The sequence below is a fragment of the Gopherus flavomarginatus genome, chromosome 6 (assembly GCF_025201925.1).
Source record: "Gopherus flavomarginatus isolate rGopFla2 chromosome 6, rGopFla2.mat.asm, whole genome shotgun sequence".
NCBI classification, from domain to species: Eukaryota; Metazoa; Chordata; order Testudines; family Testudinidae; genus Gopherus; species Gopherus flavomarginatus.
The window spans coordinates 46,887,391-46,915,387 of NC_066622.1; the positions used below are offsets into that span (position 1 = coordinate 46,887,391).

General features: G+C 56.3%; 1 protein-coding gene across 1 annotated transcript; it reads right to left on the reverse strand.

Moving 5' to 3' along the window:
* Positions 1–87: 87 nt before the first annotated feature.
* LOC127053304 (semaphorin-3D-like) lies at positions 88–27,997 on the reverse strand. The gene is made up of 17 exons (XM_050957816.1): positions 27,768–27,997; positions 15,845–16,005; positions 15,327–15,389; positions 14,777–14,896; positions 13,887–13,989; positions 11,795–11,923; positions 10,140–10,285; positions 8,472–8,586; positions 8,077–8,146; positions 7,284–7,428; positions 6,671–6,893; positions 5,076–5,164; positions 3,676–3,717; positions 3,024–3,181; positions 2,504–2,568; positions 1,329–1,462; positions 88–1,014 (listed from the first exon to the last, which is right to left on the reverse strand). The coding sequence occupies exons 1-17, from the start codon at positions 27,898–27,900 to the stop codon at positions 586–588; spliced, it is 2,325 nt and encodes a 774-aa protein (XP_050813773.1). The 5' UTR covers positions 27,901–27,997; the 3' UTR covers positions 88–585.

Genomic DNA, 27,997 nt, shown 5'->3' on the forward strand with positions numbered 1-27,997 from the left:
GCTTACCTGAAGGAGCTGGGGGCTCTGTTCTCCACCAGGGCAGAGGAAGAAGTGTATTACTGAGGCCGGGTATCAGTTCCCCATAACAAGGGAGGCTGGTAAGAAACATGGGTTTCCATTCTATTTAATTTCCAGTATTTATCATTAATAATAAGAGGCATAATAAGAAAATGACAGAAGAAAAATGCAGAAAATAAATATTTCATGGTATGTAAATAGTTTAAAGTCCTCGCATCACATCAGTCTGTCTCAGCCTGCCTAATAACCAGACTGTTTGCTCCCGGCCATGGCTGCAAAGTCCCTGTTCTAGCACCTCCTGGACTTAGCAGCCCCGTGGGTCTGGGGGTGTCTGAGTGCATCTGTACTGTCCGCTGGCCCGCCCCAGGCTCCAGGAGATGGCAAAGGGCAGTGTCGGCTGAGGTAGTACATGGTGAATCCTTGGGCCTCTCAGCAGGCAGAGTTTGGCAGCGGCTGAGCTGGCACCTGTGTGCAGGGCTGTGCATTCTGAAAGGCTCTGGAGACTTGGCTGGCTAATGGACACTGGTTCAGTGACACCCCCCTGCCCCAGGGGGCACTGTGCAGAGATCAGACTAGTCTCAGCCCAGCTCTGGCTGGCTTCAGGGGGTCGGGATGCCTCCGCACTCGGCCTTTCTTGCTCTCCAAGGAATGCTGCTGCCACTTCGGGTTCCAGGCCTTTTGCCGCTGCCTGTCCTGGTGCCGGAGCACATTGCAGTACTCGTCCAGGCTGGTGCCCGGTGCCCCCAGGTTCCGCGGGTAGCCCTTGTACTGGAGCTGCACAGGCATGGTGCTCAGGTGGCTGCCTCCCTCCTCGGCACCCTTGCTCTGTTTGGCCCCCATGGCCTCGTGGCCAATAACATGAAGGCTGTAGTGCACGAGGGGGCGAGAGAAGGAATGCTCCACTGCCTGGCACTGATAGACCCCAGCATCCTCTCTAGCCAGCTGGCGGATCAGGAGTCCTTGCTCCAGGATAGAGAAGCGGTCACCGGTCCTCACCTGGGGCAGACACGCAGGGGACAAAAGCAGAGCGCCCTGAGATGCTACCCATGGGCTGTTGCCATGGAGCCAGGGCTGCAGCTTGCAACGTGCTCTGCTCATCAATGTGCGGGGACTGTGCCAGCTGAGCTGCTTGTGCAATGGGCCAGGCTCCAGCCTTGGCAGCGTCCCCCCCATCCTACCCCCTCTGAGGGACTGGGGAGGAGAAGAGAGACCTGGGCAGTGTCTCTTCCCCGCCATGCCCCTGCAGGGGCAGAGCGTGGGAGTCTGGCCGTACCACTCCCCATGAGTTAGCTTTTCCCTTCCCCAAGTACCTCATCCAGGGCTGCCTCCCTGCTGCGCTGCACAAGCCACCGAATGGCCGTCTGGGGAGAGCGTGCCAGGCACTCGAGGAAGGTAGAGTTGTTCTCCACCCCAAATACCAGTTTCTCCTCAGTTGCAATGACCTCTGCAAGGGGGAGAGCAGATCATGTGCGTGTGGGCGGAGCAGAGCCCTGCTGCATCAAGTCTCTCCACACCCTGAACCAGCACCCCTTCTTCCCCAGCCTCTCTAAATCAGCCCCACAACCTTTGCTGCTCTGATCCCCTGGAGCGGCCCTGCCCCATCTGCTCCAGTAGCCCGGCACACTTGGTGAGAGAGTTCCACGTTCCAGCTGGGCCATCTCTGGCTAGAGCGCCATGCATGTGCAAAGTGCTCTAGCCCATGGGGCAGGAGGGCAGAATTGTAACTGGCAACGATACAACCACCTTTTTCTGCATGAAAAGGGGCCTGGGTGTGTGTGAAGTGACTCACTGTACCTCGTCTTTGCACACATGCAGCTGGCAGTGCCCAGAGCACAGGCGGAGAGCACGCTGTTTGCAGAGCCGTGTAAACCCCAGCTTTCCCGGCCTAGCACGCTTAACAGAGTGTCAGGCTGACAGCGCGCTGGGGAGTGACTGGAAGGGGGACAGCATCTATGGAAATGGAGCTGGCCATCCCAAGGTCCTCTGCTCTGCTCACTGTTTGCTGGTTAATTACCCAGCCCCATGTCAATGGCCACCTGGCACTAGATCTGCTTACACACCTTGCCCTGCAACTGAGCTGGGTTCAGTTTTGCAAGCAACACTTCCTGGGGAAGCGTGTTGTCCAAGGTGACTGTACAAGCCTGGGAGTGGCGCTGCTGTGTGTCTGCTGGGGATAGCTGCTCCTGTACATTGCTGCCAGCATTGGGGGGGTGGCCCTTCCCGGGGCTATCAGCACCCCAATGCTCAGCCCACTGCGTGGTGCAGTGGTGCAGCATGCAGCTGCACCACAATGTGGCATTGGTGCAATGTCTCCATCACGGGACGAGATTGCCCCACCCATGGCCAGTCCTGCTAGAAGCACCTGAGGCTGACCGGGATTTCTGACCCATCGCCATCTGCTCCCTCCTCCATGGCTGAAGAGAACAGCCCGTGCTAGGCTGCATGCAGCTGCTGGGAGAGGGGTGCCGCAGTGGCCGATTCTCACCTGCTGTGGTGTCCTGGCACTGACTGACCGGGTCGGCCTTCAGCGCATCCTGGCAGCGTGCTCGCCTGTGGGGAGGGGAATGAGACAACACTCAGTGAGCCAGGCGCCTGCTGCAGTACATGGGTCAAATGGAAATGTATTGATGGGGCTGTTGGGGGCTCAGGCTGGCTGGAGGAGCATTGGCAGGTGTGGGGGGAGGGCTCAGGGCTGGAATAGCAGGAGGTTGCAGGGCTGGATGAGGGGCATAGGCAGGGCTGTGGGGACGCAGGGCTGGATGGAGGGCATTGAAAGGTGGGTGTCTGTAAGGCCCCAGACAAGGGCTGCTGCGGTTCTGTATTGTTGACTTGGGTTGATTGGGAGAAGCCAGTGCAATGTCTGGTCCAGTGGGTAGTGTCCACTGCTGCTGGGGAGAGGCGCTGGACTGCAGGGTGTGTAACCAGCCCTGAATTCCCCCTTCCCACCTCCATGCAAACGGCCAGGAACGGTGGACACAGTGTAAAGGAAGCAGGGCTGGGCTCACCTCTTCTTAGTCAGCCGGTAGGGGCTGCAGCTCTTGCCGTGCCAGGTGCAGTAGGGGTCTCTGGCCAGGCAGCAGTCAGCGCAGTCCTTGCCGTAGAGCTCGCAGCGGTACAGGGAGAGCTGGACCAGCCCATGGGTGCTGCTCACAAACAGCTCCTGCTGCTCGTGGAACCAGAATGGCTGTCAGCACCCCCAGCTCCCCTTCCATGGAAGAGTGGCACGTAGGAGCCTGGGAGCAGGGCTGGACCCACACCTCAGCTCCTAGCTAGTAAAGGAACCACCTGTTCTAGCTGTTCAGAGACTAGTGCAGGGAGTGGGCACCTGACTCAAATTGGGGCACTTTGACACACATGGACTTGGGCAATGTCACTCCTGGCACCATGCAATGGGGGGCCTGACCCAGCTGGAACTGGGCTGCACCACACCTGGTGCCATGCAGTGGGGGGCCTGACCCTCACAGCTGAAACCAGGCAGCACCATGCCTAGCACCTGGTGCCCTGGAGTGGGAGATCCTGTCCCACACAACTGCAGCATGCGAATGTCTGCATTAGCCTGTGGCTCTGGCCGGAGGGCCCAGGAGTCGCATCCTTGTCTTGCATGGTGTGACTGGGCTCTGTACAGGGCTTTGCGAATGGTCCTTAATGAGGCCTTACCCGCTTTGGTGAGAACTGCATGTCCAGGATGGGAGATGGCACCTAGAGGAGAAAGGACCACACTGGAGCTTGAGTAGATCTTTGCCCAACTTCCCAGCTGAGTTCAGCCATGGCACTTGAGTAGATCTTTGCCCACTTTCCCAGCTGGTCCACTGCTGGATCCCCCCCACTCGTCCTCCTTTGCCAGTGCACGTCCAGCCTGACATACCCTAGGCCCCTGCCATTCTAGGATTGGTCCTGTGCTTGAATGGGTTAAATTCCAGCAGGAAATGGACAAGAGGTCAGGATCCAGCGCCAGGCTCTGACACAGGCTCTGTGTGACCTTGGGCAACTCACTGAAGCTACTTTGTGTCTCAGTTTCCTGTCTGTGCAATGGGGGTAACAGCACTGCCCCTGCCTCTGACTGAGGGTGAGGCCCTCTGAGACTACAGCACTGAGGCTCTGAGTCTCCAGGTGGAGAGGCCGGGCTGCAGCCTGCAGGACACGGTCAACCCACACCCTGGGCTGGCTGTGGCATGCCGTTGTATGATCTCAGGGGCGGCGAGTTGTGTAGGCCCGTAGTGTCCAGGCTCCAGCAAATTCAGGGCCCGAGGGGCCTGGCTCCACCAATGCTCAGGACCCCAACACCACCTCATACATCCCAACCCACTGTCCTAGCCTAGAGCCTGCACCCAGCACCCAAACTCCCTCCCAGAGCCCGCACTCAGCACCCAAATCCCCTCCCACACCCAGCACCCCAAAACCCCTCCTGCACCCCCCCATCCCATCCCAGAGCCTGCACCCAGCACCTAAACTCCCTCCCAGAGCCTGCACCCATCCTGTACCCAAATTCTGAGCCTGCACCCCAAGTCCCTGCCCCAGCCCAGAGCCTGCACCCAGCCCCCAAACTCCATTCCAGAGCCCACATCCTGCACCCCAACCCCCTGCCTCAGCCCAGAACCAGCACCCAACTCCATTCCAGAGCCCACACCCTGCCTGCACTCCAGCCCCTGCCCCCCCAACTCCCTCCCAGAGCCATAGGCAGGTGCGTGTTAAGGGGGAGGGGAACAGGGGGGACAGGACTTGGACCGGTTCTGGGCACCACCAAAAATTATACAAACCTGCCACCCCTGCATAAGCTCTGTCCATGACTGCTGCAGCTGAGGGCTGGGATATGAAAGAGCACGGGCCTGTCTGGCCCTGAGAGAGGAGCAGCTCTCAGCCACAGCAGCCAGGCTGGCAGAGGCTGCTGGCCCCACCTGACACTCCCACAGTGCAGACCCCAGCGAGAGAGGAAGCTGCACTGTTGCAACCACTTTCAATGGCCACTCACAAGCATCCCATGTCCTACAGCTGAGGCCTCTAGCCGAATCAGTTCTGCCAGGAGCCAGCAAAGAACCCAAAGTGGGTGGGATGGGTACCTTAGAAACACTGATTTCCTCCAGGCTGATCTCCTCGCTGTCCTGGCCTCTCCCGCCGGTGAGCCCCACCTTCAGCACTTTGCCTTCATCTAGGGGAGCAACAGGGAGCCATCACAATTGCACTAGACCCAGCAAGAGCCCCCTCGGGAAGTGCTCGAGGGGGAGGCGCTACAGTGATCAGTTATGGAGGGCAGCTGCTACAGAGCTTCTTACCTCACCTCCCCGGCTGGAGAGATCATTACTAGCTCAGGGAAGGATAATTATTCAGTGTCCTCCCCAGGCAGGGGGGACTTGTTCCGAGCCAGCATGTGTACTTTGTCTTCTCCTCTGGGATTCAGCAGGGGGAGAGATCAGACTTGACTTCTGAGCAAGCCAAAGCTGACCTGCTGAGACCAGCCCTGGGTTCTGCAAGCAGCCTGCCCTTTCATCCCTCCTCCTCATTGGCCCGTCTCATCAGAACCATCAGTGCCAGGAGAAAGAGTCAGAGACCTGCTAAGTGTAGCAAGAGGGACAGAATCCAGACTGCACCAAGACCTGGCCTTTACCCGGTTCTCTTCTTAGCAAGAGGCTGAATCGTGATTGTCTGCAGCTTGCTGGCAGATCCCATTCTTGGGGGCTGCTGGCGGTGCATGGAGCAAGCACCTGCAGCATTTGCTAGCCCTGAACGTCTGCAAACTCCCCCTTAGCCCCCTAGGGAGCTCAAGGTCAGGCCTCAGTGAGGATGGAGGGGGGAGTGAGTGATGCCGTCTAGTGGCTGCTCTAGATATGATAGTTGACCTGCTCTGGTCCCTGTGCTTTTGAAGCTGAAGGGTCTGACTTCTGGTTACCCGTGTGATTAACCTGCTGGCTGCAGTGCACGGCTAGCTCTCTGGGGCAGGGACAGTTGTGTTCATCTGTACAGCCCCTGGCACCACAGGACAGGGAGCTGTAGTTCCCAGAGCATGACTGAGGTATGCTGGCTGCTCACTCTGAGAGTCCCACAGACTGGCGCAGCAAGAGGACAGGACCCTGCTAGGTGCTAATACTGCTCAGTGGGGCAGGCTGTTGTGTGGGCAGAGTGGGGGCAGGGCCGGCGCTACCATTTAGGCGACCTAGGCAATGGCATAGGGCGCCAGAATTTTTTGGGGGGCGCTATTTTGCCGGGGGGGGGGCGCGGCACGCAGCCCCAGTGGACCTACTGCAGTAATGCCGGCGGATGGTCTGCTGCTGGAAAGGCTACTGTGGAGCTGCCGCAGTGATGCCGGCGGGCGGTCCGCTGGTCTAAAGGCTCCGGTGGACCTGCCGCAGGCATGCCTGCGGCAGGTCCACCGGAGCCTTTAGACCAGCGCACCGTCCGCCGAAATGACTGCAGCAGCTCCACTGGAGCCTTTCCAGCAGCAGACCGTCCACCGGCATTACTGCAGTAGGTCCACTGGGGCCGCGGGGGGGCGGCGAAATGGCCGTACGCCTAGGGCATCAGAAACCCTGGCGCCGCTCCTGAGTGGGGGGCTTTCGCTGGTGCCAGGAGGAGGGGGACACGCTCTCCCCAGTGGCAGTCCAGCAGGAGGGGGCAAAGGTACATGCGGAGCTGGCAGTAAAGATCCCAGAGCCTCTACCTGTTCCAAGGAAGAGAACATCGTAGTGCCCAGACTCTGTCTCCACCCGGTCCACCAGCAGCTGCTGGAGCCGATAGGGCACGTTGGCCCTCACCAGGATGGGCTTCCGACCAAGGGGATACACGGGGCCCCACATCAGCTGGTGGTTGCGCATGAAGCTTATCAGGTCATCAGGGAAGTCCTTGGTGGAGTGGAGAAGAGGGTCGTATGTTTCACTGGGGCACTGGAGGAAGAGATGGAAACGGGGGAGTTTAAAGCACAGAGTGACCCAACCCCATCCCCTGCAATCACCGGCCTCTCACTCCCGCCCCCAGGGCCGGCTCCAGGTTCCAGCGCGCCAAGCGCGTGCTTGGGGCAGCATGCCGCGGGGGGCGCTCTGCCGGTTGCCAGGAGGGCGGTGGGCAGCTCCGGTGGACCTCCAGCAGGCATCCCTGCGGAGGGTCCGCCGGTCCTGCGGCTCCGGTGGAGCATCCATGCCTGCGGGAGGTCCATCGGAGCTGCGGGACCAGCGAGCGGCAGAGCGCCCCCCGTGGCGTGCCATCGTGCTTGGGGTGGCGAAATGGCTAGAGCCGGCCCTGCCCGCCCCTCACCCCTCCCTGTGTCCCACACTCACCGTCCCTGGGCGGGGATAGGGGATCCGGCCCTTGTACTCCACCCAGCGGTAGTCAGCTCCTTCCTTGTGTGCAAAGGGTCCACTGAAAGCAGCTTTCATGTCAGCCATGGAGTAGACACACACGGCAGAGCCACTGAAGATCCCACTGCCGGAAAGGAAACAGACCGGCCTAAACATCAGACTCTGACGTGGCTGCCATGGGAGCCAGCGCGAAAGGCCTGGTCTGTGTGCAACTCTGCTGTGGTTTAACCAACTCAGGGCTCAGACCGGGCAGCCCCTTTCTGTGGCTTCAGTGGGGCCCATTGCCTGAGCTTCTCTCCGTTCCCTGCCAGCTGCCGCCAGTAGCGCTCTGAAGCCGCTGAGAGAGCATCCACCAGCGCTAATTGGTACAGCTGGTGCTGAACCACCCAGCCTAGGGCTAGAGAGCTGCTGCTTGCACGGGAGAGGCTGGCGTCCATTTATCACTGACCCAAGAGTCCCCGCCCTGCAATCCTTGGGAGACCAGCATTAGCTAATGGGGGCAGGCAGGGAGGGGCTGGCACGGTCCCAGGGGAGTGGGATTGGCTACGAGGCTCTGCAATGGGATCTGTTTTTGCCATGGGCTTCATGCATCCTCCCTCAGGGACCTTGTGTCCCTCTTCTCGCCTGCTCCGCCCTGGCACTTGACTAGTAACAGCCTCCATGCTGTCCAGCCACTGGTCTCATCGCCATTTGTGCGAGAGCCTCCTCCCCTGCTGCTCCCTCTGCTCTGCTCTTCCCTCCTCTCCCCTCCAGCCCACCCGCTCACACTAACCTGGAGACTGTGAAAAGGCCGAAGATGAGAGGGCTCTGTGGGTCCCGGGTGCGGAGGAGAAAGATGTCCTCTGCAACGACAGCAGGTGAGAAGTCCTGAGCACACACTCTCAAGGACCCAGCTCTGGGCCCAGGGAATGGAGTGACGGGCTTTCATCAGGGAACCTTTTCCCCCTCCCCTCTCCCACTGCAGTGACTGTGCCCCACTCGCTCTGGCAAAGGAATGGGCAGCTGCTGGCACCCTTCAGTTGGCAGCCAGGGCTGCTGTGGTGATGCAAGGTGCTCAGAGTCCTTGCTACGGCTCAGTGGGTCGCCTCCGGGACGAGCCCAGCCCAGGCAACCCAGCTGTGGGCCTGAAGAATGGCAGCCCTAGGAGGGCCCACGCGCCCCACTCACCGAGCTGGTCAAAGTGCGTCTCACTGGCCTGGGGGCCTGGGATGGAGCAGACCAGCCGGGCCTTGAGGAACGTGCTCCAGCGATTGATCAGGCTGCGTTTCCCACCGACGTCATTCTGCCAGCCACAAACCCACCACTCAGAGGACACTTGTGATGCCCCCTGCTCCCTCCAGTGTTTACCCTCCGTGCCCCCTCCATGCCCCAGGCCACCGCCTGTCACGTTATTGACTTGAACTGGGACTGTATAGAACATGGTTGCAACCAAGGTCCTGTAGTGGCACCAAATCTTGTATAAAGGGGGTCAAATGAGGTGTCTAAGACAGGGTTATGGTTTGCTGGTTATGGTTATGCTATCTATATGCATATATCATTTTTGTATTTAAAGTTATAAGTATTGGCTCTATACTGCCTGTATTTCAAAATTACGCAGTGCTTCTGGGTGACACCCCAGACAAGTTGGTGTTAGCTCTGCCTAGCCTGCTTGATGGCCCATTAAGGACCATCAGCTATACAATTGGCCCATTGAGAGAAGGCAGATATGCCTTGTAACTCAGCAAAGTATGCAGGGACTTGCCCATGTGACTCTAGACTCCATTTTGCTGTAATTTTCCACAGTAAGAACAAAGAGGTGTTCTTACGCCTGGAAAAGACTATAAAAGGCTGATGCCTGGTCTTCAATCCTGCTTCTTACCTCTGGAGGGACTTTGCTACAAACAGAAGCTCTACACAAAGGACTGAATGACCCATCCCAGCGGGGGATGTACTCCAGAGACTTGATTTGAACCTGCAGTTTATTCTATCTCTGCTACAAGCCTGAACCAAGACTTTGCTATTACTGTATGTAATTGATTCCATTTAACCAATTCTAGCTCTCATCTATCTCTTTTTCCTTTCGTGAATAAACCTTTTGATTTTAGATTCTAAAGAATTGGCAACAATGTGATTTGTGGGTAAGATCTGATTTGTATATTGATCTGGGTCTGGGGCTTGATTCTTTGGGATCGAGAGAACCTTTTTTATTTTACTGGGATATTGGTTTTCATAACCATTTGTCCCCATAACGAGTGGCACTGGTGGTGATACTGGGAAACTAGAGTGTCTAAGGGAATTGCTTGTGTGACTTGTCGTTTGCCAGTGGGGTGAGACCAAAATCCGCTTTTTCTGGCTAGTTTGGTTTGCCTTAGAGGAGGAAAAACCCCAGCCTTGAGTTGTAACTGCCCTGTTTTAAGCAATTTGTCCTGAATGGATACTCTCAGTTGGGTCCCGCCAGAACCAGCATCGTTACACTGCCCCCTCCAGGATTGTTAACCTTGACAAGCCCACAGCTCAGGGAGGGTGGGATGGGCGATTACCCCACTCTCTCCAGCCCAGTGTCTCAGCTTCACAAAGCAAGGCAGGGGACACGACTTGCCCAATCAGTGGCAGAATGGGCAACAAAACCCAGGTCTCCTTACTCCTAAACCCTTCTCTATCCACTCCATCACGCTGCCTCTCATCCCTCTCCCCAAAGGCCAGCACTGAGCCCAAGGGACCCTGCCACGACAGAGGGAAAGGAGAGAGAAACACGCCCTTGTTTCTTAGTAGGACAGTGCCATGTCATAGTGCCAGCCCCTCCCCCGGCCACTTGGTGGCTCTGCACAGCCATGCCCTGACCCTGGGGTAGCTGACCTTGCAGACGCGTGCCACCCGGGCATGGATGCGCCGCCTCTCCCATTGGCTGGCTTCCAGGGCTGTCTCTCGGAGGAAGATGTACACCTTGTCGTCGTGGGCATTGTGCGTGTCGGGAATCACGTAGGCACCAATGAACACGGGCTCTGCGAGAAGGGAAAGTCCGGTAGCCAATGGCACCATGTTGGCAGGTTGACTGATACCCTTTGGCCATGTCCCCTTTTCCTCTGACAGACTTGGCTCTGTTCCGGCTTTAAATGATACCTGCAGCCAGGAGCTGCAGTCAGGATTGGGACCTAGGAATAGTCGCTGCCTCACGGAGCTCACGCTTTGCCCGAGTCATGAAATGAGGCTCTGATTCCGTGCTTTCAAGTACAGAGTGTCCATTATGATCATAGAGCCATGACCGGCGAACTCTACCCCTTGGTTCCTGCATCTCCATTGCTTCCGCAAAGCGAGTTTTGAGTCCAAACTTCATCGAGGCAGAGGGCTGTTGGGCTCTGCAGGTGAATCATGGAGTGACAAGCCAGCTGCAAAGTTTGGTCTCAACGGCACCTGGCTCTGAAATTCCCTGCTGGGCTTTGGAGCTGGGGTTCTGATCCAGACCCATCTAAGCTTTACTAAAGTGAAAGGAGATGCTGGAACCGAGGAGCACCCCAGCAAACAAAGAGGGGAGTGGGAATACTGTTAGCTTCCCGGCGCATTCAGTTTTGCTGTCTTGTGATAAGATCCTTACGAACGTGGAGTCATTGCTTACTCTGAGCGGAATGCCCTGGATTTCAGCAAGCCGCCATGCAGAGCGAGGGTATTGCTCAAACCAAGCAATGCTGTCAGGATCTCACCAGTGGGACTGGCATTCGGCACTACCCACTCAGACTGTCTCTGTTTTCTACCTGACATCTTGTGTCATCATTTGTGGCACGAGGTTTGATGCAAGGTGCTCTGTGGGTTTTTGATAGTCTCGCAAAACTTCCCCTCAACAATGGAGATGTGATGGCTGAGAAACCCGGCTTCCACCTGAGCGAAGGCTCCCTAGCTGGGCCTGCAGCTGACTTGCCCCCTCCATGGACAGGGCATAGAGGGGCCCACTCACACACCCGCAGAGCAGTGGGTTACACAAGCTGATCTCACCCGGGGCTGGGTTTCAGCAGCACCTTCCATCTTCAGGGGCCGGAGATCTGAAGAACGTCAGAATGAATCTGGGCACTAAAGGGAGCTTGCGCCCTGCAGTGAGTCTGGGGCTTTGGCCCAAAGGCAGCTGGAGCTCCTGGGCCTGGGCATGGAGTTGTCCGGTTCTACCCGGGTCTTTCCTCTGTCATTTGGAGGTGCTTCTTGTCCTTTCTCCCTGCAGCTCCTGAGGGCTGAGACTGGCGGGGGTGCCGGGGGGGGGGGAGGGGGGACGACACAGCAGCAGAAGGGGTAGTTTGAAGTGCTTGAACAGAGGCCTGTGCCCTAGTGACATTAGGAGGTCTGGGCCTCTTAAAGTAGCAGGGAGAGAAAATCAAGCCCCTGCTCCCCAGCAGCGGCAGCAGAGGAAACATGGCACCTGCATCTCTTCCTGCCGCTCACCCTCTTCCCCAGCAGTGCTAAGTCCGTTACATTGCTGGGTAGGACTGCCCCCCACCCCTAGGCTATCTCTCAGCCCCCCATTGTACCGTTTAGCCAGTGATCTTGGTTCTGTTCTGTCCGGATGTAGTTCTGGGAAGCCTTGTGAACTTGGGTCCGGAAGAAGGCGGCGCTGCTGCCCATGAAATCACTGGAGGTGCCTGAATACAGCTCCCCGTCTGAGCTCAAAGAGAAGCATGTGTTAGCAGAGTGCCAGCTCTAGGTTTTTTGCCCCCCCCCCAAGCAAAAAAAATGTTGGCTGCCCCCCAGCTCTGGGTTCTCCCCCCACACACCAGTGCCCTCCCCCCCACACATCCCCTGCCGCCCCAGCCCTGGGCTCCCCCCGCACCAGTGCTGACTCTGCCCGCTCCTCCCTCACCTCCAACCGATCTGGCACTGTCAGGGTCAGGGTAAGCAGTGAGGCTCCCAGGCTGTGCCTCAGCCCAGGGTCCCTCCAACCAGGGCTCCTGCCTCCAGGTCCGGCTGGGACCCGGGAGGGCAGAGCTGGGGGACTGCCTCGGTAGGGGGCTGAGAAGCCAGGGCAGGGTAGCCCCAGAGGGAGTGGAGCCCCAGAGAGTGGGATGTGGGCCCCGCAAAGCAGCGCCCCACCCTCTATGGCCCCACTGCTGCTTCTGGCCGCCTTGCCGCAGTCCCTGGGTGGCTTGGGCCGCTTCGCCCAGCCCCAGCTGTGGCGCTGAGGGGCGGCCGGCCTGTGGCACCTGCAGGTGGCTTCTTGTGCCCTTCGGGGCAGCCCCCAGCCTGTGTGTCCCCCGCTCGGATCCTGCCCGGCCCAGCCACAAGGTGCGGATGCTGCTCCCCCATGGCACGAACCACAGTGGCCCGGGGCATTCCCCACGCACAATGCGCTGCTGCTGCCAGGGCCAACTCTAAGCTTTTGCCGCCGGTAGCAAAAAAACGGAACAACCACATGGCTGGAATGCTGCCCCTGAAAACATGCCGCCCCAAGCTCATGCTTGGTTTGCTGGTGCCTAGAGCCGGCCCTGGTTAGCAGAGCCGGTGGGTGCTTTGACCTAGACAGCCAGTTCCTCCCTCAGTCCTACCCCAGGGAAAGGAGACACAGCAGGGTTATGGGGCACTGTGCCATGGATCAGCCTTGCCCGAGGAGTCATGTGCTGACTGCGACATGGTAACGGCAGATTTCCTTGTGGAGCCTTGAATACAAACTAGAATCACAGCCCTCGTTCTGTATAACTAGCTCCAGGAAGAGTGTGCGTTCCCTGCTCAGGTGCGGGTCTCAGAGGTGGCCAAGTTTGCTGCAGATCTGCTGCCTTTCCCTGCGAATGCTTTGCAAATTGAAGGCAGACTGTGCAAGGCAGTTGCTGGGAGGGAAATTGAGGAGCTCTGAGGGTATAACTACACTGCGGCTGAAGGTGTAATTCCCAACGTGGGGAGATGTACATGTGCCAGCTCTGAGCAAGCTAGTGTGGGTGGCCATGGCCCCAGGGGCAGCATCTTGGGCTGGCTGGCAGAGTGTGGTCCCTCCCGAAACTCCACTCCACACAATGAGGGCTAGAAATTCTCTGGCATTAAAACAAGAACAAACACCGAACAAGAACCAGCAGTTCAGCAATAACTAAATACAGGGCAGATGAAACCAATTCCCTTCATCGCTCGGCAAGAAATGCCAATTTCCTTACCTACCACCCTGGGCCAGGAGAGGGACTTATTACAGTCTCCTGCACAATCTACTGCCTCTATCACCCTCCCGAACCAAAACTGGCAGCCTTCAGCTGCTGTCGGACAGATGGGCCTCCTACTCGTAGATCCAGCTAGTCACAAGTTTGGGCAGCTCTGTAGTTCCAGCCCCAGATCAGCCGTGTCAGTAAGGAGCCCAGGCCAAAGCTCGGCAGTGATGATGCTGTGCAGCCAGTCACTCCTTGCCTAGTTCCTGTCAGAGCTAACCTCCTACCTTGGCCTGTCACACTTGCCTGGGCATCCGGCTGAGCTCCCCCATGAAAGGGAGCTTGCAGGTTCCCCTCTGGCAGAAACTGCAGCTGAATGAGGGACGTGGGTTAGGAATCACTGGCAGGGGATGGAGCTGATTGTCTAACTCTACTTCATTTCTAATGCTCCATCACCACAGTATCTAGGTCCCTCATCCTACCCACCCCTTCCTCTTACCTATGAGTAGCCCAGTGAAAGGTTCGTGGGGGCTGAATGGACACTTGCCTCTCCCAGATTCCACGGAGTTGGCCACCAGCTGTATAGGGGAGCCCCCCGGCTCCTGCAGGGATTAAAGGGGACATTTTTGGCCCAGGCAGAGGCTGGGAATGAACTGATCTGAGCAACTTTGGGGCAGCCCCACCGGACTTCAAAGTCCACATTGTGTCAGACCCATATGCCCATACGTTGGGGTCCGAGCACATTGGGCCCGCTCTGCCGGCCGCTGCCAAGTTAGCAGCACTTAGTATGTATTGGATGGATGTGCTCATAGTGCCGGAGGCAGAAGCAGACGTGGTCCCTTGTCCCTAAAAGCTCACAATACAGGGAAGGTCTTGGAGATGTGACCAGGCAGGGATGCTGCTGGGCACCAACCAAGCTGACCAGGTTCAGCTCATCTGGTGAGAGACTGGGTCGCTCAGCTGCTGTTGGCCTGGGAGCAGCTGATCTCTGGAGAGGACTGACCCTTGCGAGGGGTGCGTGTGCCCCAGGGTCCTGCTGCAGGAATGGGCATGCCTCCCTCCTGCTGCTGGGGGAGAAAGGGGAGTGAGCCCCCTCTCCTAGGCCCCCTCACACTCCTCCCCTCCTGAGGTCCTTCATGCTACCTGCACAAGACGTGCTACCAGGTTCCTTGCAGTAGGTGCAGAGCTTGGCACGGGCATGCTCTGGTGTCCCTCTTGCACCACCTAGGAGACTGTGCGCCTCTCCTCTGTGACTCCTCATGCCCCACCAGAGAGGAGAGAGTGGGTACCCAGGGATTCATCATGGAGCCCAGAGGGGGTGAGGGCACGTCCGGGGGTCTTCTCACTGCCCTTGGCACAGGCATATTCACCCTCCAGGGTCTCTCTCACCTGTGCCCTGGCTCCGAGCTGGACAAAGGCGCAGATGGGCTGGTAGGAGCCAGTCCCACAGACAAACACATGGCTCCTGTTGAACGGCTGGAGAAGCCGGATGAAATTGGCACATTCTGTCTGCTCAGGGAAAAAAGGTTCCTTCAAACGCCAGCACCATTGCCCCAGGCCTTTGTGCTCCAGATCCTGCCCCTGGAGCCCCCTCACCTCTTCTAACACTGATCTCCAGCATGTCCCCTCCCCAGGGTATGGGAACGCCCTGGCACCATTTGCTGTGCAATTCCTCATAGGTTTGCTGATCCCCAGAAGATGGGTGATGGGGACAAGGCCAGTGGCCTGGTGGCCCCTGACCAAAGCTGTACGCTTACTGTCCCCATCGTTAAAGGATACATGGGGTCAAAGGGAGCCATGCCAGCAGCCTGAGCTCCCACTGGCTACAGCTCAATGAGGCTACTGCTCTCGGCAGGCTGGATTCACTTGGGTCAGGCAGATTCCTGCCTGGGCCATGGCTCACTGAACTTTTAACAAGGATGTTGGGATCCTGCTTTACCTCTGCGTTCTTCCCAGCGAGCCGGCAGCGCTCCACCTGCTCCTTGTGGGCTGGCCAGAAAACCTGCAAGAGAAAGCACCGGGCTGGGCCTGTTACTCCAGCCTCCTCTCTCCTCCTTTGTGGTCCTGCATCAGTTGGGCAGCACAAAGGGGGCGGGAGCTGCTCCCCAAGAGCGCTCCATGCTCCATCCTGCTTCCCTGACAGGGGTACGAAGCATGGGCAGGTGTGTGTCAGTACATGCAATCACAGCCCAACCAGTCAGTGGTGCCGCTCCATGAGGCAATGCGAATGAGCGAATGCCACCTCGAGGGCTGCAGTGTGTGCCAGGGCTTGCTTGCTCTGGGGTGCAATGCCCCCCTCACCCCAATGGCAGTGTATAACAAGCCTTTGGTCGCTGGCTTTGCAGTACCAGTGCCCCTTCTGGCACACAGAGCTGTGCTCCTGGCTCCCCAGACTGCTGGACAGGGGAAAGCCGAGCTGCCTCTGGACTGCGTTTCCATGCCCACCCCGGCACTGACCTTCTGAGGCTCCTCATTTGGCCTGTCCAGGTGCAGCAGGAAGATGTGGTTTTTGGCTCCCACCATCAGCCATGCCCCGGTCTCATCCACCAGGAAGGACTGGAAGGCCAGCCCGTCCCCTGAACCCAGCAACAAGTGGGAGCTGTTGGATGTCAGCAGGTCTGCAGAGCAGAGGAGGGAGAGGGATCTGTCACCCCCATACACAGGAGGGAGCCCTGACCACATCCCCAGAGATAGCGAGCACTATCCCATCTGGTCCCTCACGCTCCTCGGGAAAGTCCTCTTTACCCTGACCCCAGAAGAGTCCTTGCTACTGTGAACGCTATCCCCGTGTGCCCTGGGGAAGGACTGCACTTCCCCAGGAGATAGCGAGCATTACCCCAGCCCACAGGACATAGCTGCCCTTTCCCCGACACCAGGGCAAGATGGCCCAGCCCACCTCTGGCCGGTAACTGGTGTGGCCTCTGGCAGTCCTGCCCTGGTGTTCCCTCCCAGAGAGCGGAGTGTCCCACGAGTCAGGACAGCCGGCTGGCCCACAGGAGACAAGCAGCTGCTATAGTTGGGTCCACCCAGGGTCATGGCAGCTCAGCTTCGAGTGTCACTGACCTTGCAGTTCAATGGCGCCATAGAGCCTGGAAGAATTTTAGCCACTGCAGCAAATCCCCGATTCTCTGCAGTCCCGTTGCCCAGGCAGTGCAGGCTGAGAATGCAGGACAGGTCCAGCTTGTATTTCTAGTGGAGGGATCCCTGAGCACAGGCTCAGTGGAATTTCTATATGAAGGCTCTCAGTCATTCCCCTGGTGAATGTAGCCTTAAAATTAAAGGCTGTGTTAAACTGGTGGCTGCTGCTTGATTTATGGGGCGATCGTTTGTGGTGTTGCAGGACTTGTTTCCCTCGCTGAACTGGGCCCCACCTCCTGGGTCGAGCAGAATCTCGACAGCTTCTAAATCCATCTCCCTCTCTCTCCTGGGGAACCACAGTGTTCCTCAACCCTGGCCCAGGTCAGCTGGTGGGAGATGCCAGAGGGCCCTTGGCACAGGCGGGTGAGAGCAGCACAGAAACTGGAGGTGGCAAGGCCCCAGGACATGATCTCCTGGTGCCATTGCATCGTGGAGTCCGTCTGCAGGGACATGTTCCGATACTTTGTTGGTTCTGCTCTACTGCTAAAGTCCCAATGGATGGGGCTGTCACCGCTTCTCTAGGGAGAGTATCCCTATTCCCCAGCCTCTCTGTGCACTGGCAGGACTTTGCCCCTGCCTGTCTTCTCCTTTTTGCTAAGCGCTGACCACATGCTCAGCTCTGCACAGAGGACAGAGCCAGCCAGTCCCTGCCCCAAGGAGCTTACAGTCCAAACCTCCCCCTGCTGCTCCTTGGTCCATCCTGCACCATTCCTCAGCCTCAGCGTCCCTCGGCAGACGTGCCTTCAGACTGCTGAGCCAGTGGGGATCTGGCAGCTCTTCCCCTCCCCCTTAAAACAGTAGTGGAGTTTGAGTCCTGGATTAGCCCAGCTCAGAAAGTAGTTTTTGGAGAAGTCATTTGCTGACCGAGCCCCTGGCAAGATTCCTGGGAGCAACATTGGCTGAACAAAGCAGAGGAGCCAGCGCAAAGCCCTTGGTATGAGCACTCCTCCACCTCCCACCCCTCCTGCCACCCCACCCCTCGCTCAGGAAGCGGACAAAGGAGCGCGGACTTGGTACTGCACTGGAAAATGTGCCAGCAAGGTGAGTGCCCTCGGGTGAGGGGGCAGGACTGGGCAGCCACACAACCTCCTCTTCCCCCAGTTCTGTCTGCACGTGACAGCCAAGGCGCTGGACCACAGCAGCGACTGAGTGCCCTAGGCATGAGCTGGACTGGAACCCAGCTTGCTTTCCCATTGCTGTAACAGCCCCATTGGCTAACAGCAGGAATTGAGGCCATCTGGCTGTACTCTCTCTCTTGCCTATAACCACCTCACTTTCACCTGTGCGGACACCTCTGAGCCTCAGGTGTCTGGCTTCCCCTTCCTGGATGAGTTCCAGGGATGCTTGGGGGAAAAATCTTCCACCTTGGCTAATCGTCCCTGAAACATGGCCCAGACTAGCCTGAGCCTGGACAGGGGGCTGTGTGGGCATTAATGAGACATGTATCAGTCTGGGACACAGCCAAATCCACCCCCTGTCACTCCACAGACATGGAGTTCTGCTCTGATTAAGTGCTGACCACACGCTGTACAAAACCCAAATGTCAAAGCGGCTGCTGCCCTGGAGAGGTTACTCAGTAGAAGACTGATGCAGCCGGACAAGAAGTAATGGGAGGCCCAGAGAGAAGAGTCACCTTACAGCATTTGAAACCCTTAACCAATCACTTTCCTGTGGGTACGTCTACACTACGGGATTATTATTTCGATTTTACATAAACCGGTTTTGTAAAACAGATTGTATAAAGTCGAGTGCACGCGGCCACACTAAGCACATTAATTCGATGGTGTGCGTCCATGGTTCGAGGCTAGTGTTGATTTCTGGAGTGTTGCACTGTGGGTAGCTATTCTGTAGCTATCCCATAGTTCCCGCAGTCTCCCCCGCCCCTTGGAATTCTGGGTTGAGATCCCAGTGCCTGATGGGACAAAAATCATTGTCGCGGGTGGTTCTGGGTAAATGTCATCACTCATTCCTTCCTCTGGGAAATCAACGGCAGACAATCATTTCGCGCCCTTTTTCCCTGGATTGCCCGGCAGATGCCATAGCACGGCAACCATGGAGCCCGTTCAGCTTTTTTTTTTTACTGTCACCGTATGTCTACCTGATACCACTGACAGAGGCGATACTGCAGTGCTACACAGCAGCATTCACTTGCTTTTGCATGATAGCAGAGACAGTTATCAGTTGTTCTGTACTGTCTGCTGCCATTGTAAATTGGCAACGAGATGATGGTTATCTGTTGTTCTGTACTGTCTGCTGCTATCATAGATGCCCCTGACTGAGGTCGGCTGGGGGTGCAAAGGCAAAAATGGGAATGACTCCTGAGTCAATCCCTCCTTTATGGTATCTAAAAATAGAGTCAGTCCTGCCTAGAATATGGGGCAAGTGTACTAGAGAACCAGTGTATCAGAGAGCAGAGCTGCTCCATGTCAGATCCCACAGAAATGATGAGCTACATGCCATTCACAGGGGTTGTCCCTGCAACAACCCCACCCGTTGCTTCCCTCCTCCCCAACCTTCCTGGGCTACCGTGGCAGTGTCCCCCCCATTTGTGTCATGAAGTTATAAAGAATGCAGGAATAAGAAACAGTGACTTGTTAGTGAGATAAAATGAGGGGGAGGTAGCCTCCCGCTGTTATGACAGTCCAGGCAGAAAATTAAGCGGTGTGGGGGAGAGGAGCCCAGCATCCCGCTGCTATGATAGTCCAGGCAGTACAGAATCTTTTCTTTACACAGGAAAGGGAGGGGGCTTATGGAGCTCAGCCCCCAGTTGCTATGATGAGGACAGTTACCAGCCGTTCTGTACCATCTACTGGGAATCATTCCTATTTTTACCCAGGCGCCCCCGGCCAGCCTCACCTGAGGCCAGCCAGGAGCACTCACGGGCTGATGACAAGGACGGCTAGCAGTCCTACTGCACCATCTGCCACTGGGGAGCAGAGAAGAGTGGATACTGCTCTTCACTGCCGCAGCATCGCGTCTACCAGCAGCATTCAGTAGACATAGGGTGACATTGAAAGAAGTCAAGAAACAATTTCTTTCCCTTTTCTTTCACGTGAGGGGGAGGGAGTAAATTGTCGAGATGTACCCTGAACCACGCTGGACAATGTGTTTGAACCTACAGGCATTGGGAGCTCAGCCAAGAATGTAAATATTTTTCGGAGACTGCTGTGGACTGTGGGATAGCTGGAGTCTTCAGTACCCCCTCCCTCCCTCCCTCTATGAGCGTCCATTTGATTCTTTGGCTTTCCGTTACGCTTGTCATGCAGCACTGTGTAGCCTTGAGATTTTTTTCAAAGGCTTTGGCATTTCGTCTTCTGGAACGGAGCTCTGATAGAACAGATTTGTCTCCCCATACAGCGATCAGATCCAGTATCTCCTGTACGGTCCATGCTGGAGCTCTTTTTGGATTTGGGACTGCATCGCCACCCGTGCTGATCAGAGCTCCACGCTGGGCAAACAGGAAATGAAATTCAAAAGTTTGCGGGACTTTTCTTGTTTACCTGGCCATTGCATCCGAGTTCAGATTGCTGTCCAGAGCGGTCACAATGGTGCACTGTGGGATACTGCCCGGAGGCCAATACCGTCTATTTGTGGCCACACTAACCCTAATCCAATATGGTAATACCAATTTTAGCGCTACTCCTCTCATTGGGGAGGAGTACAGAAATCAATTTAAAGAGCCCTTTATAGCGATATAAAGGGCCTCGTAGTGTGGACGGGTACAGCATTAAATCGGTTTAACGCTGCTAAAATCGGTTTAAACGCGTAGTGTAGACCAGGCCTGTGTCTCCTGGAGGGATCTGACTGAGATGAGCGTGCTGGCCAGCTGCACTGGGAGGTCATTCCATGCTGAGGGGGCTTGGAGGAAGGTCGGAAACAGGGCCGGCTCTAGGTTTTTTGCCTCCCCAAGCAAAAAAATTTTTGGCTGCCCCCCACCCCAGCCCTGGGCTCTCCCCCTCTCCCCCTCCAATGCCTCGCTGCTGCTGCTGCTTCTGGCTGCCCTGCCACAGTCCTGGGTGGCTCAGGCCGCTTTGCCCAGTCCTGGCTGTGGAGCTGGGGGGGGGGGCGGCTGCCCTGCGGCATTTGCAGGTGGCTCCTTGTGCCCCACAGGGCAGCCCCCAGCCCAAGCATCCCCCGTTCGGAGCCTGCCTGGCCCAGTCACAAGGTGCGGGTGCTGCTCCCTCACAGTGGCCCCAGGGCACCCCCTGCGCACGACACACTGCTGCTGCCAGGGCCAGCTCTAGGCTTTTGCTGCCGTAAGCAAAAAAAAAAAGGCCCTGAAAATGTGCCGCCCCAAGCAGGTGCTTGGTTTGCTGGTGCCTAGAGCCGGCCCTGGTCGGAAAACAGGAGTGGAAGCAGGAAAGAAGAGAGGAGATCAGGCAGGTGTTATTGGCTAAGTGACAGGGCTGGGGATGCGTAGGAGGTGAGATGTGAGTCCTAGGTCTGGGAGAATCTGTGCAGGACCTTGAAATCCATGAAGATGGGATGAACTTGCCTCTCTGTGGCTGAGCAGACTGCACCAGAAATGCAGCTGGGGAGCAAGCAAGCCAGCATGTGTCTGTGCAGGTGTGGGTCCGTGTATGTGGGGGCACGGGTGTCTGAGATGGGATGCATGGAGACCTATGCTAAAACAGGCCATCGGATTGCAGACTGTTTCTCTTTCCCTGTCACCCCATTTCCAGGGGACAGAGGAAGCCAGGACCTCTTTTTCTTCGGGGCAGCTGCAGCCAACTGGAAATTCCACTGGCATCTGCTCAGCTCAGCAGGGCCAGGAGCAGCTGCTGCATTTGCAGCAGGCAGGTGCTGGTTCTCAGTCTCTGTACGAAGAGAACGCATCAGTCAAGGCAGCAGCTCAATGGCAAATCAGTTCCCTGGCTCAGCCCAGTCCAGCCTGGCTAATGACCGGGCCTGTCATTTCATATCCAGCGAGCCAGGGAAGTTCCTTGCCACTAAGCATTCCTGCTGTGAGTGTCCTATAACTAGCCGGGGGAGGCGTTCTTATGGCTGGCATCATCGCTTGCTAGCTGTATCTCCAGTGCTGTTTACCCGGCTGCAGCCTGGCGACCTCTGGGTGCTTTCCCCCTGGCCAAGGACAAAGCTTTTTAAATCTGAGAGGGAATCTGGACTCATGTTCGTTGGAACGGGGCAGGTGAGTACAGTCCGAATGAGCCAGAGGGGGACTTGCCTTCCCCCAAGCTGGTGATCACGGCCCTGTGCGTGACCCCAGGCGGGAGCTGGGCAGGACCCTGATCTACAGTGCATTCAGCAGCCTCTGAAAAGGCTGGGTGTCTCTCTGGAGGCAGGGCTGCTCCTCTGACCCTGCTCACGCAGAGTAAAATGTAGGCCAGGCCCATTGAGGATACAGATCAGAATGAGGGGTGGGGGCAGGTCAAAGGTTTATCCAATACACACCTCCACCCTGCTTAATTAACCAGAGTAATGCAGAGAGGTCCTTAGGGCGATAGAGCCCAGGACGCTCCCATTAGCACTGCTTCACCTTCTGACCTCCCTCAGGCCGTGGGCAGGGGAGAGGTCAGCCAGGGTTGATGGTGGGGTTTGCTCAGGCCCGCTGTGTTCTTTGGGGCTAAGATTCAATCTGGCTCCAAGGCAGGATGAATTGTTTCACACTTGCAGCATTAAGTCCATCGCTATCATCTCTAGTTTCAGATTCTCCACCCTGTGGCTTGGCTTGTCCTATTTCCTTCATGAAGAAGTAGGTGGTAATCTGACCCAGTTCGTCCCACTCATGAAGCAAACCTGGACAAGGAACTGATCAGTTAAACAGGAAGTCTGAGGGGGCTGGGAAAGGGGTGGAGCATGGAGATCCCCACTGTGTGGTGGCTGGGAGAGCGCAGGTACCTGCTCCTTATTTGCAGATGAAGCATCATTATCCCTCCCAAGCATATTTACATTCCTGGCCAGGTCCCCCATAGCCATTGCATCCTGCTGACCATCTCTGCTCAACCTTCCCCTGAACTGACTAACCTAATTAGGGGGCTGGAGCACATGACTTATGAGGAGAGGGTGAGGGAACTGGGATTGTTTAGTCTACAAAAGAGAAGAATGAGGGGGATTTGATAGCTGCTTTCAACTACCTGAAAGGGGGTTCCAAAGAGGATGGATCTAGACTCTTCTCAGTGGTAGCAGATGACAGAACAAGGAGTAATGGTCTCAAGTTGCAGTGGGAGAGGTTTAAGTTGGATATTAGGAAACACTGTTTCACTAGGAGGGTGGTGAAGCACTGGAATGGGTTACCTAGGGAGGTGGTGGAATCTCCATCCTTAGAGGTTTTTAAGGTCAGGCTTGACAAAGCCCTGGCTGGGATGATTTAGTTGGGGATTGGTCCTGCTTTGAGCAGGGGGTTGGACTAGAATGACCTCCTGAGATTCCCTCCAACCCTGATATTCTATGATTCTATGAACTGTGCCCACCACGAGGGCATTCGAGTGCCTCCCAGGCCTGAAGTGTTGCTCTTCTTGGAGAGCATTCTCTCTCCTCCCCATCACAGATGGGCCAGCACTGAAACCCTGAGCAGAACACCCCAAAAGCCTGGGGAAAGTCTGGATTTGAATCAAGCTTTTTGCTGCGATGGCCAGCGTGAAAAGAGTGCATTGGGGCCACTTAGTGGTGTGTGATACAATAACGACCTGCTGGGAACAGGAATGAGGCACATGAACACACTGTGCACCTACACCACCAATCAACCATCCAATGGTAACAACATCCAGCCCCTAACAATCTGTGAACCAGTGATCCGCAGGCAAAGGCTCTGTAGCCAGCATCCAGTCACCTGGAATGTTCAGCCCTCTAAGTTAACAGCAGATCACGCAGTGTTAAGGTGTAATCACTGAAATGTAAGCCCGGAGTAATGATAGAAAGACACAGCCCAGTCCAGGATTTCAGCTGGCTTCAACGCTGGCCTGTCTGAAACAGATTTGAAGTAGCATTCACATTGTGAATGCCGATCAGCGCAGGCCAAACACCAAGAGGCTGGCAGTGCTTTCTGTCCAGTAATGTAACTTATTGATGTGCATGTGTGATGTGTTACAGGTCCCACTCTGTGACTATCAGTGGGAATCGAGGTGTTACATGCAGCCACAGAGATCAGGCAGCTCATGCTTTCAGCTCTGGAGGTCCCTAGTTCAGGCCCTCCCACGTCAGTCACAGGAGGAGTTGCGTGGATTGTCTCAGAGAGGCCGGCGTTCTATTATAAGCCATCCAATTGTGTTATTATGGTGTAAGGGGTCATATTGCTGCTTAGTTGTATTGTTCTGGGCCATGTTCCCCTGTGCACTATCCTTCCTTTGCTCTCCCTGCCTTAGGTCTGTCATTTCCTTTCCGAAAGCCTGTCTGTGTTTCTCCCCACCCCCACTGAGCCCACGCCCCTCCCCCATGCAGGGTTCTGACGATAGCTCGGCTAACAAGGGGCTCTGGGATGGAGGGAGTCTGGGAGGTTTCTTTCCTCTGGGGTTTTTGAAACCTAAACTTGTCAGGCCGTTGTGGCCTTGACCCTACTACGTGTGGTCTGTGAGTCACACCTCCTGCCATTGTCTGCATTGTCCCCAAGCCAGCCTGAGGCTGGGAGCTTCCTCTCCCAGCTCTGCCCACAGCACGAGGGCTGCTCTGGCTTTGAAGAAGGAAGCCCTCCTCGGTCCTCTCCTCCAAACAATCTCTGCTCCCGCTTGGCCAAGGAAAGGAAGATCCAGCCATTGTGTTTCTGAGACGTGTTATCGACGCTGGCAATCGCCCAGCGGTGACCTGCTCTGGATCACTGTGCTTCCTCACCGGATGCTGCGTGGAAGACAGTGTGTGCAGGCAGCCCTGACCAGGGCCGATTTCTCCCCCCACTCCCTTGTGGTCCTTGGTTTCAAACCTGAGTTCTGATGGCTCCCCACAAACCCCCAGGGCATCTCCCGGCTTGCGTGCCAGTCTTTGCCCAGAACTCATTTCTGTACTGAGAGCGCATCACCCCTAGACCACAGCCAATGGGCCATAACCTCAGGCTTGGCATCCAGAAGACAGTTTTGCAGAGCTCTGTGTTCGAAGAGCATTCAGTCTAAGTCCCCCTTGCACCTCAGTTAGACAGCCAAGCAACTGGCTTTCTTCTCTGGGAGTGAGAGGAGACATATGGTCACAGGTGTCATCCCTGCCCTGCCCTGATGTGCCACCCATGGTCCTGACGTCCACCCTGATGCCACCACCATCATCCAAGTTCTTTCTGCAGCAAAACCACTGTCCTCAGCTAGTGTAAACTAAGCAGGCTTGTGTCTGGCTGGAGTTTGGATGGGAGGCCTCCAAGAAAGCCCAGCTAGGGTAGGCATTGCTGATGGGGCAGTTCGGTAAGTGGTGCTCATCTGTGTCCGTGCTGATCCAATGGCCCAGCACATAGCTAGGATGTGCTATGCTGCTGCTGGCTGAAATCAGAGAGCGTCCCGACCACTTTGTCATTAAAGAGCCCTGTCTCAGGCTGAGCTGGCCCTTTAAGGGGGTGGGGGCTCAGCCTACCTTCCCTGCTGAAAGGGGTCACATGGGAGAAGATTGTGACTCAAGAGTGAGGTTTGTGGGAGTATAAAAGATGGCCTGAGCTCGAAAGCTATCTCCAGCAGAAGGGAGTAGAGCAGCTTGCCTTAATTCCCAGGCAAAAGGCCTAGGGTGTGGGATCTCTGGCAGAGCCACCAGCAGGAGACCCTGGGTTGGGGGAATGGGCCTGATTTACGTGTGGAGCGAAGGTTAAACTGTTTTACTTGGAAGAAGCAGAAGCCAAGTCCTGAAGAAAAGGGACTGAAAGACTGTGTTGGCTGCGAGGTTTCGCAGGCATTGGCTGGTGAGTTGGGCCTCTGCCTTACAAGCCCATGCCGGTTTTCTGGAGAGCAGGAATGCTGAATTCCAGCAGCCTGGCTGGATCCCAACTCCTGAGTAAGCTATGCAGATTAGTCTTCACTTCCCCTGTCCTATAAGCTATCGTATAGTTTTGCTGGGTGCTGTTAATGAGCTAGTGCATTCTGTACCAGAAGTGGCTGCATTTCATTGTTGGGCCTTCGAGCCCTCCACATAGCCTGTAAAATGCTTCAGGATCCTTTTGTTGAAAGAGGCTGTGTGGTACGCGAACGTAAGATCGTTGTCAGTAGCCGTGGCATCGAAATATCATACCATTAGGATGGGTGCTTACATACCCCGGTGATGAGTGCAGTATAAATGACAGACAAATCATCATCTTTATGTCACTAGCTGAAATAAGATCCAGGGCAGATGTGGCCCAATTGCAGATTTTGTGGAGGCTCAGAGTAGGGCAAAGATTGGGATTGTTCCCTTAGAAAGAATGAATAAGAGGGGATGTGATAAAGGTTTGCTTGGTCCTTCCACGGCACAGGACTTCTCAAGGTCCCTTCCAGCCCTACGTGTCTATGAAAGGCTATAAAACCATGAATGGGATAGAGAAGGGAGACTGGGAACTTCTATTCTGCCTCATGACACATGAACAAGGGGACAGTCAATTAAACGGAAAGGGGGGAAATCCAAAACTGACCCAAGCTTTCCCCCAATGTGCAATCAGTTTGTCTTGCCCCAGGCAGTTAAGAACTGTCTATATGGATAACCAGGCTAGCCAGTTAACATAACTGACAACAGCAAAACTTCTGGAAGTGATATTAACCCCCATGGTTTGAGCCAAGCTCTCACTACCAGGGACAAGGTGGTTTCTTGCACCTTTCTCTGAAGCATCTATCTGGTGCTGGCCTCCGGTTCACTGGGCTAGATGGACCTCGGGTGTGAGCCAGTCTGGCAATCCCTGTGTCCCTAAAAGGAACTCAGCGTGATGCCTGTCTGGTGCCCCTTTGTGAGACAAGCTGAGGGTCTCAGTCCAGTTCCTTATGGATGTGTGCCCGTTTCACAAACCCGCTGCTAGCTGGTCCCCGCGCTGGCAGCCTCAGCAGAGAGGCCAAGGGTTGCTGTGGTGTGAACTCCCCTCTCACACCTACAGAAAAGATTTGGGGGAGGTGACGAGAGCTAAAACTCTGGCACGACAAAGGCTGAATCCTCGCTCGCCCCCACATGGCTGGAGTAAACGGGCTGGGCACTGAGTAGGAATCCTTGCCCCGGGAGTAGTGTAGCAACGGCTCCGCTCCATGGCTGCTGCTGCTGCTGCCACCTCTCTGGGCTGCCATTGCTCCCTCCTTGCAGGGTGCTGGGCAGTGGATCTGTGTAGCCAGCAGATCCCCCAGTTCCTCCCTGGCCCACTATAAGAGTCCTGCGGCCGGGGGTGCAGGGAGCCCTCACAGAGCTCTGTACCACAGAGGGCAGGGAATACAGCCTCCCTGCATCCACGTATTGGGTCTTGGTTGACTGAGCCTCACAAAGCTGAAGTATGTGACTCGCCTGAGGCCACGCACTGAGTCAGTGGCAGAAGCTGGCGCTCCAGATTCCCAATGCCCTGCTCTGACCACTAGACATGCTTCCTCCCAGGTGACCACAGGCTGACTCTGTTCCCGCCCTCACACTGAAGTCCGTACACTTCCCCCATGCAACTGAACAATATGTTTTGTTGTGTGGCCTGTGTAGCTAGAGGCTGCCCAAGGCCTCCTGTAGTGTGTGATGTTTCCCCATGGTGAGGGCTGGCCCTGAACCTGTGCATTACATAGTACGTGGAACATTATAAAGCACTGTATGCTGAGTCTCAGGGTGAAATGGGGCATTTTTAGACACCCTCCTCTGCCCCAGGGGCAGCCTGAGACTTCCCCTCTGAGCCACTCCCTTTCCAACCCCCATCCGTGACAGCAGCAGGTAGATGAGCATTGCCTGAGCCCCCTGGGGTGGTGGCATTCTATGAGCTCTCTGGCTATGCTGCATAGGGTGACCAGATGTCCTAATTTTATGGGGACAGTCCTGATTTTTGTGTCTTTTTCTTATATAGGCTCCTATTACTCCCCACCCCGTCCCGATTTTTCACACTTGCTGTCTGGTCACCCTAGTGCTGCAGTCAGCTGAGCTCAGCCTCTCTCAGGTTCTGGTGCCTCACTGACCACAACTACTGCAGGGCAAGAAGCTCCATTGTAGGGCTGATATTGGCATCACCCAAACCCAGTAGTCCAGATCTCACCCCCACCACCCCTCTCCATCCCTGGCTTCGCTAGCAGCCAGTCAGCTTGGCTAACTGATGCTGTTTCTAGATCATTCTGAACAGGGCATGAACCCCAAGGAAATCCTGGCTCTGATTGCAGGGCTGATCAGCCGCAGGCTCCCCTACCTTTGTATGAGAGGCGAAGGCGAGGGACACCTCGCTTCCAGGCACTGCCATTCCCAATGCTCAGCAGGAGAATCCAAGTCAGCAGGGTAGGGGCAGTGGAGAGGTGCTGTCTGCTAAAGACCAGGGCTGGCATGTTGATGGATTCTCTGGCCGGGGTCTCCTCTCTCAGCAGGGAAAGTTGCTCCTCCCTCCTGGGAGCATGTTCTGCTGGGGGAGATTCTGGTGCCGCT

Coding starts and splice junctions, on each gene's coding strand:
- LOC127053304 (XM_050957816.1), bottom strand. CDS start 27,900: ATGCCAGCCCTGGTCTTTAGCAGACAGCACCTCTCCACTGCCCCTACC. Junction 16,006..27,767: donor CCTTCGCCTCTCATACAAAG/GTAGGGGAGCCT, acceptor TCTGCTCTGCAG/ACCTGCTGACATCCAACAGC. Junction 5,165..6,670: donor TGTTCTCTTCCTTGGAACAG/GTAGAGGCTCTG, acceptor TTGCTCCCCTAG/ATGAAGGCAAAGTGCTGAAG.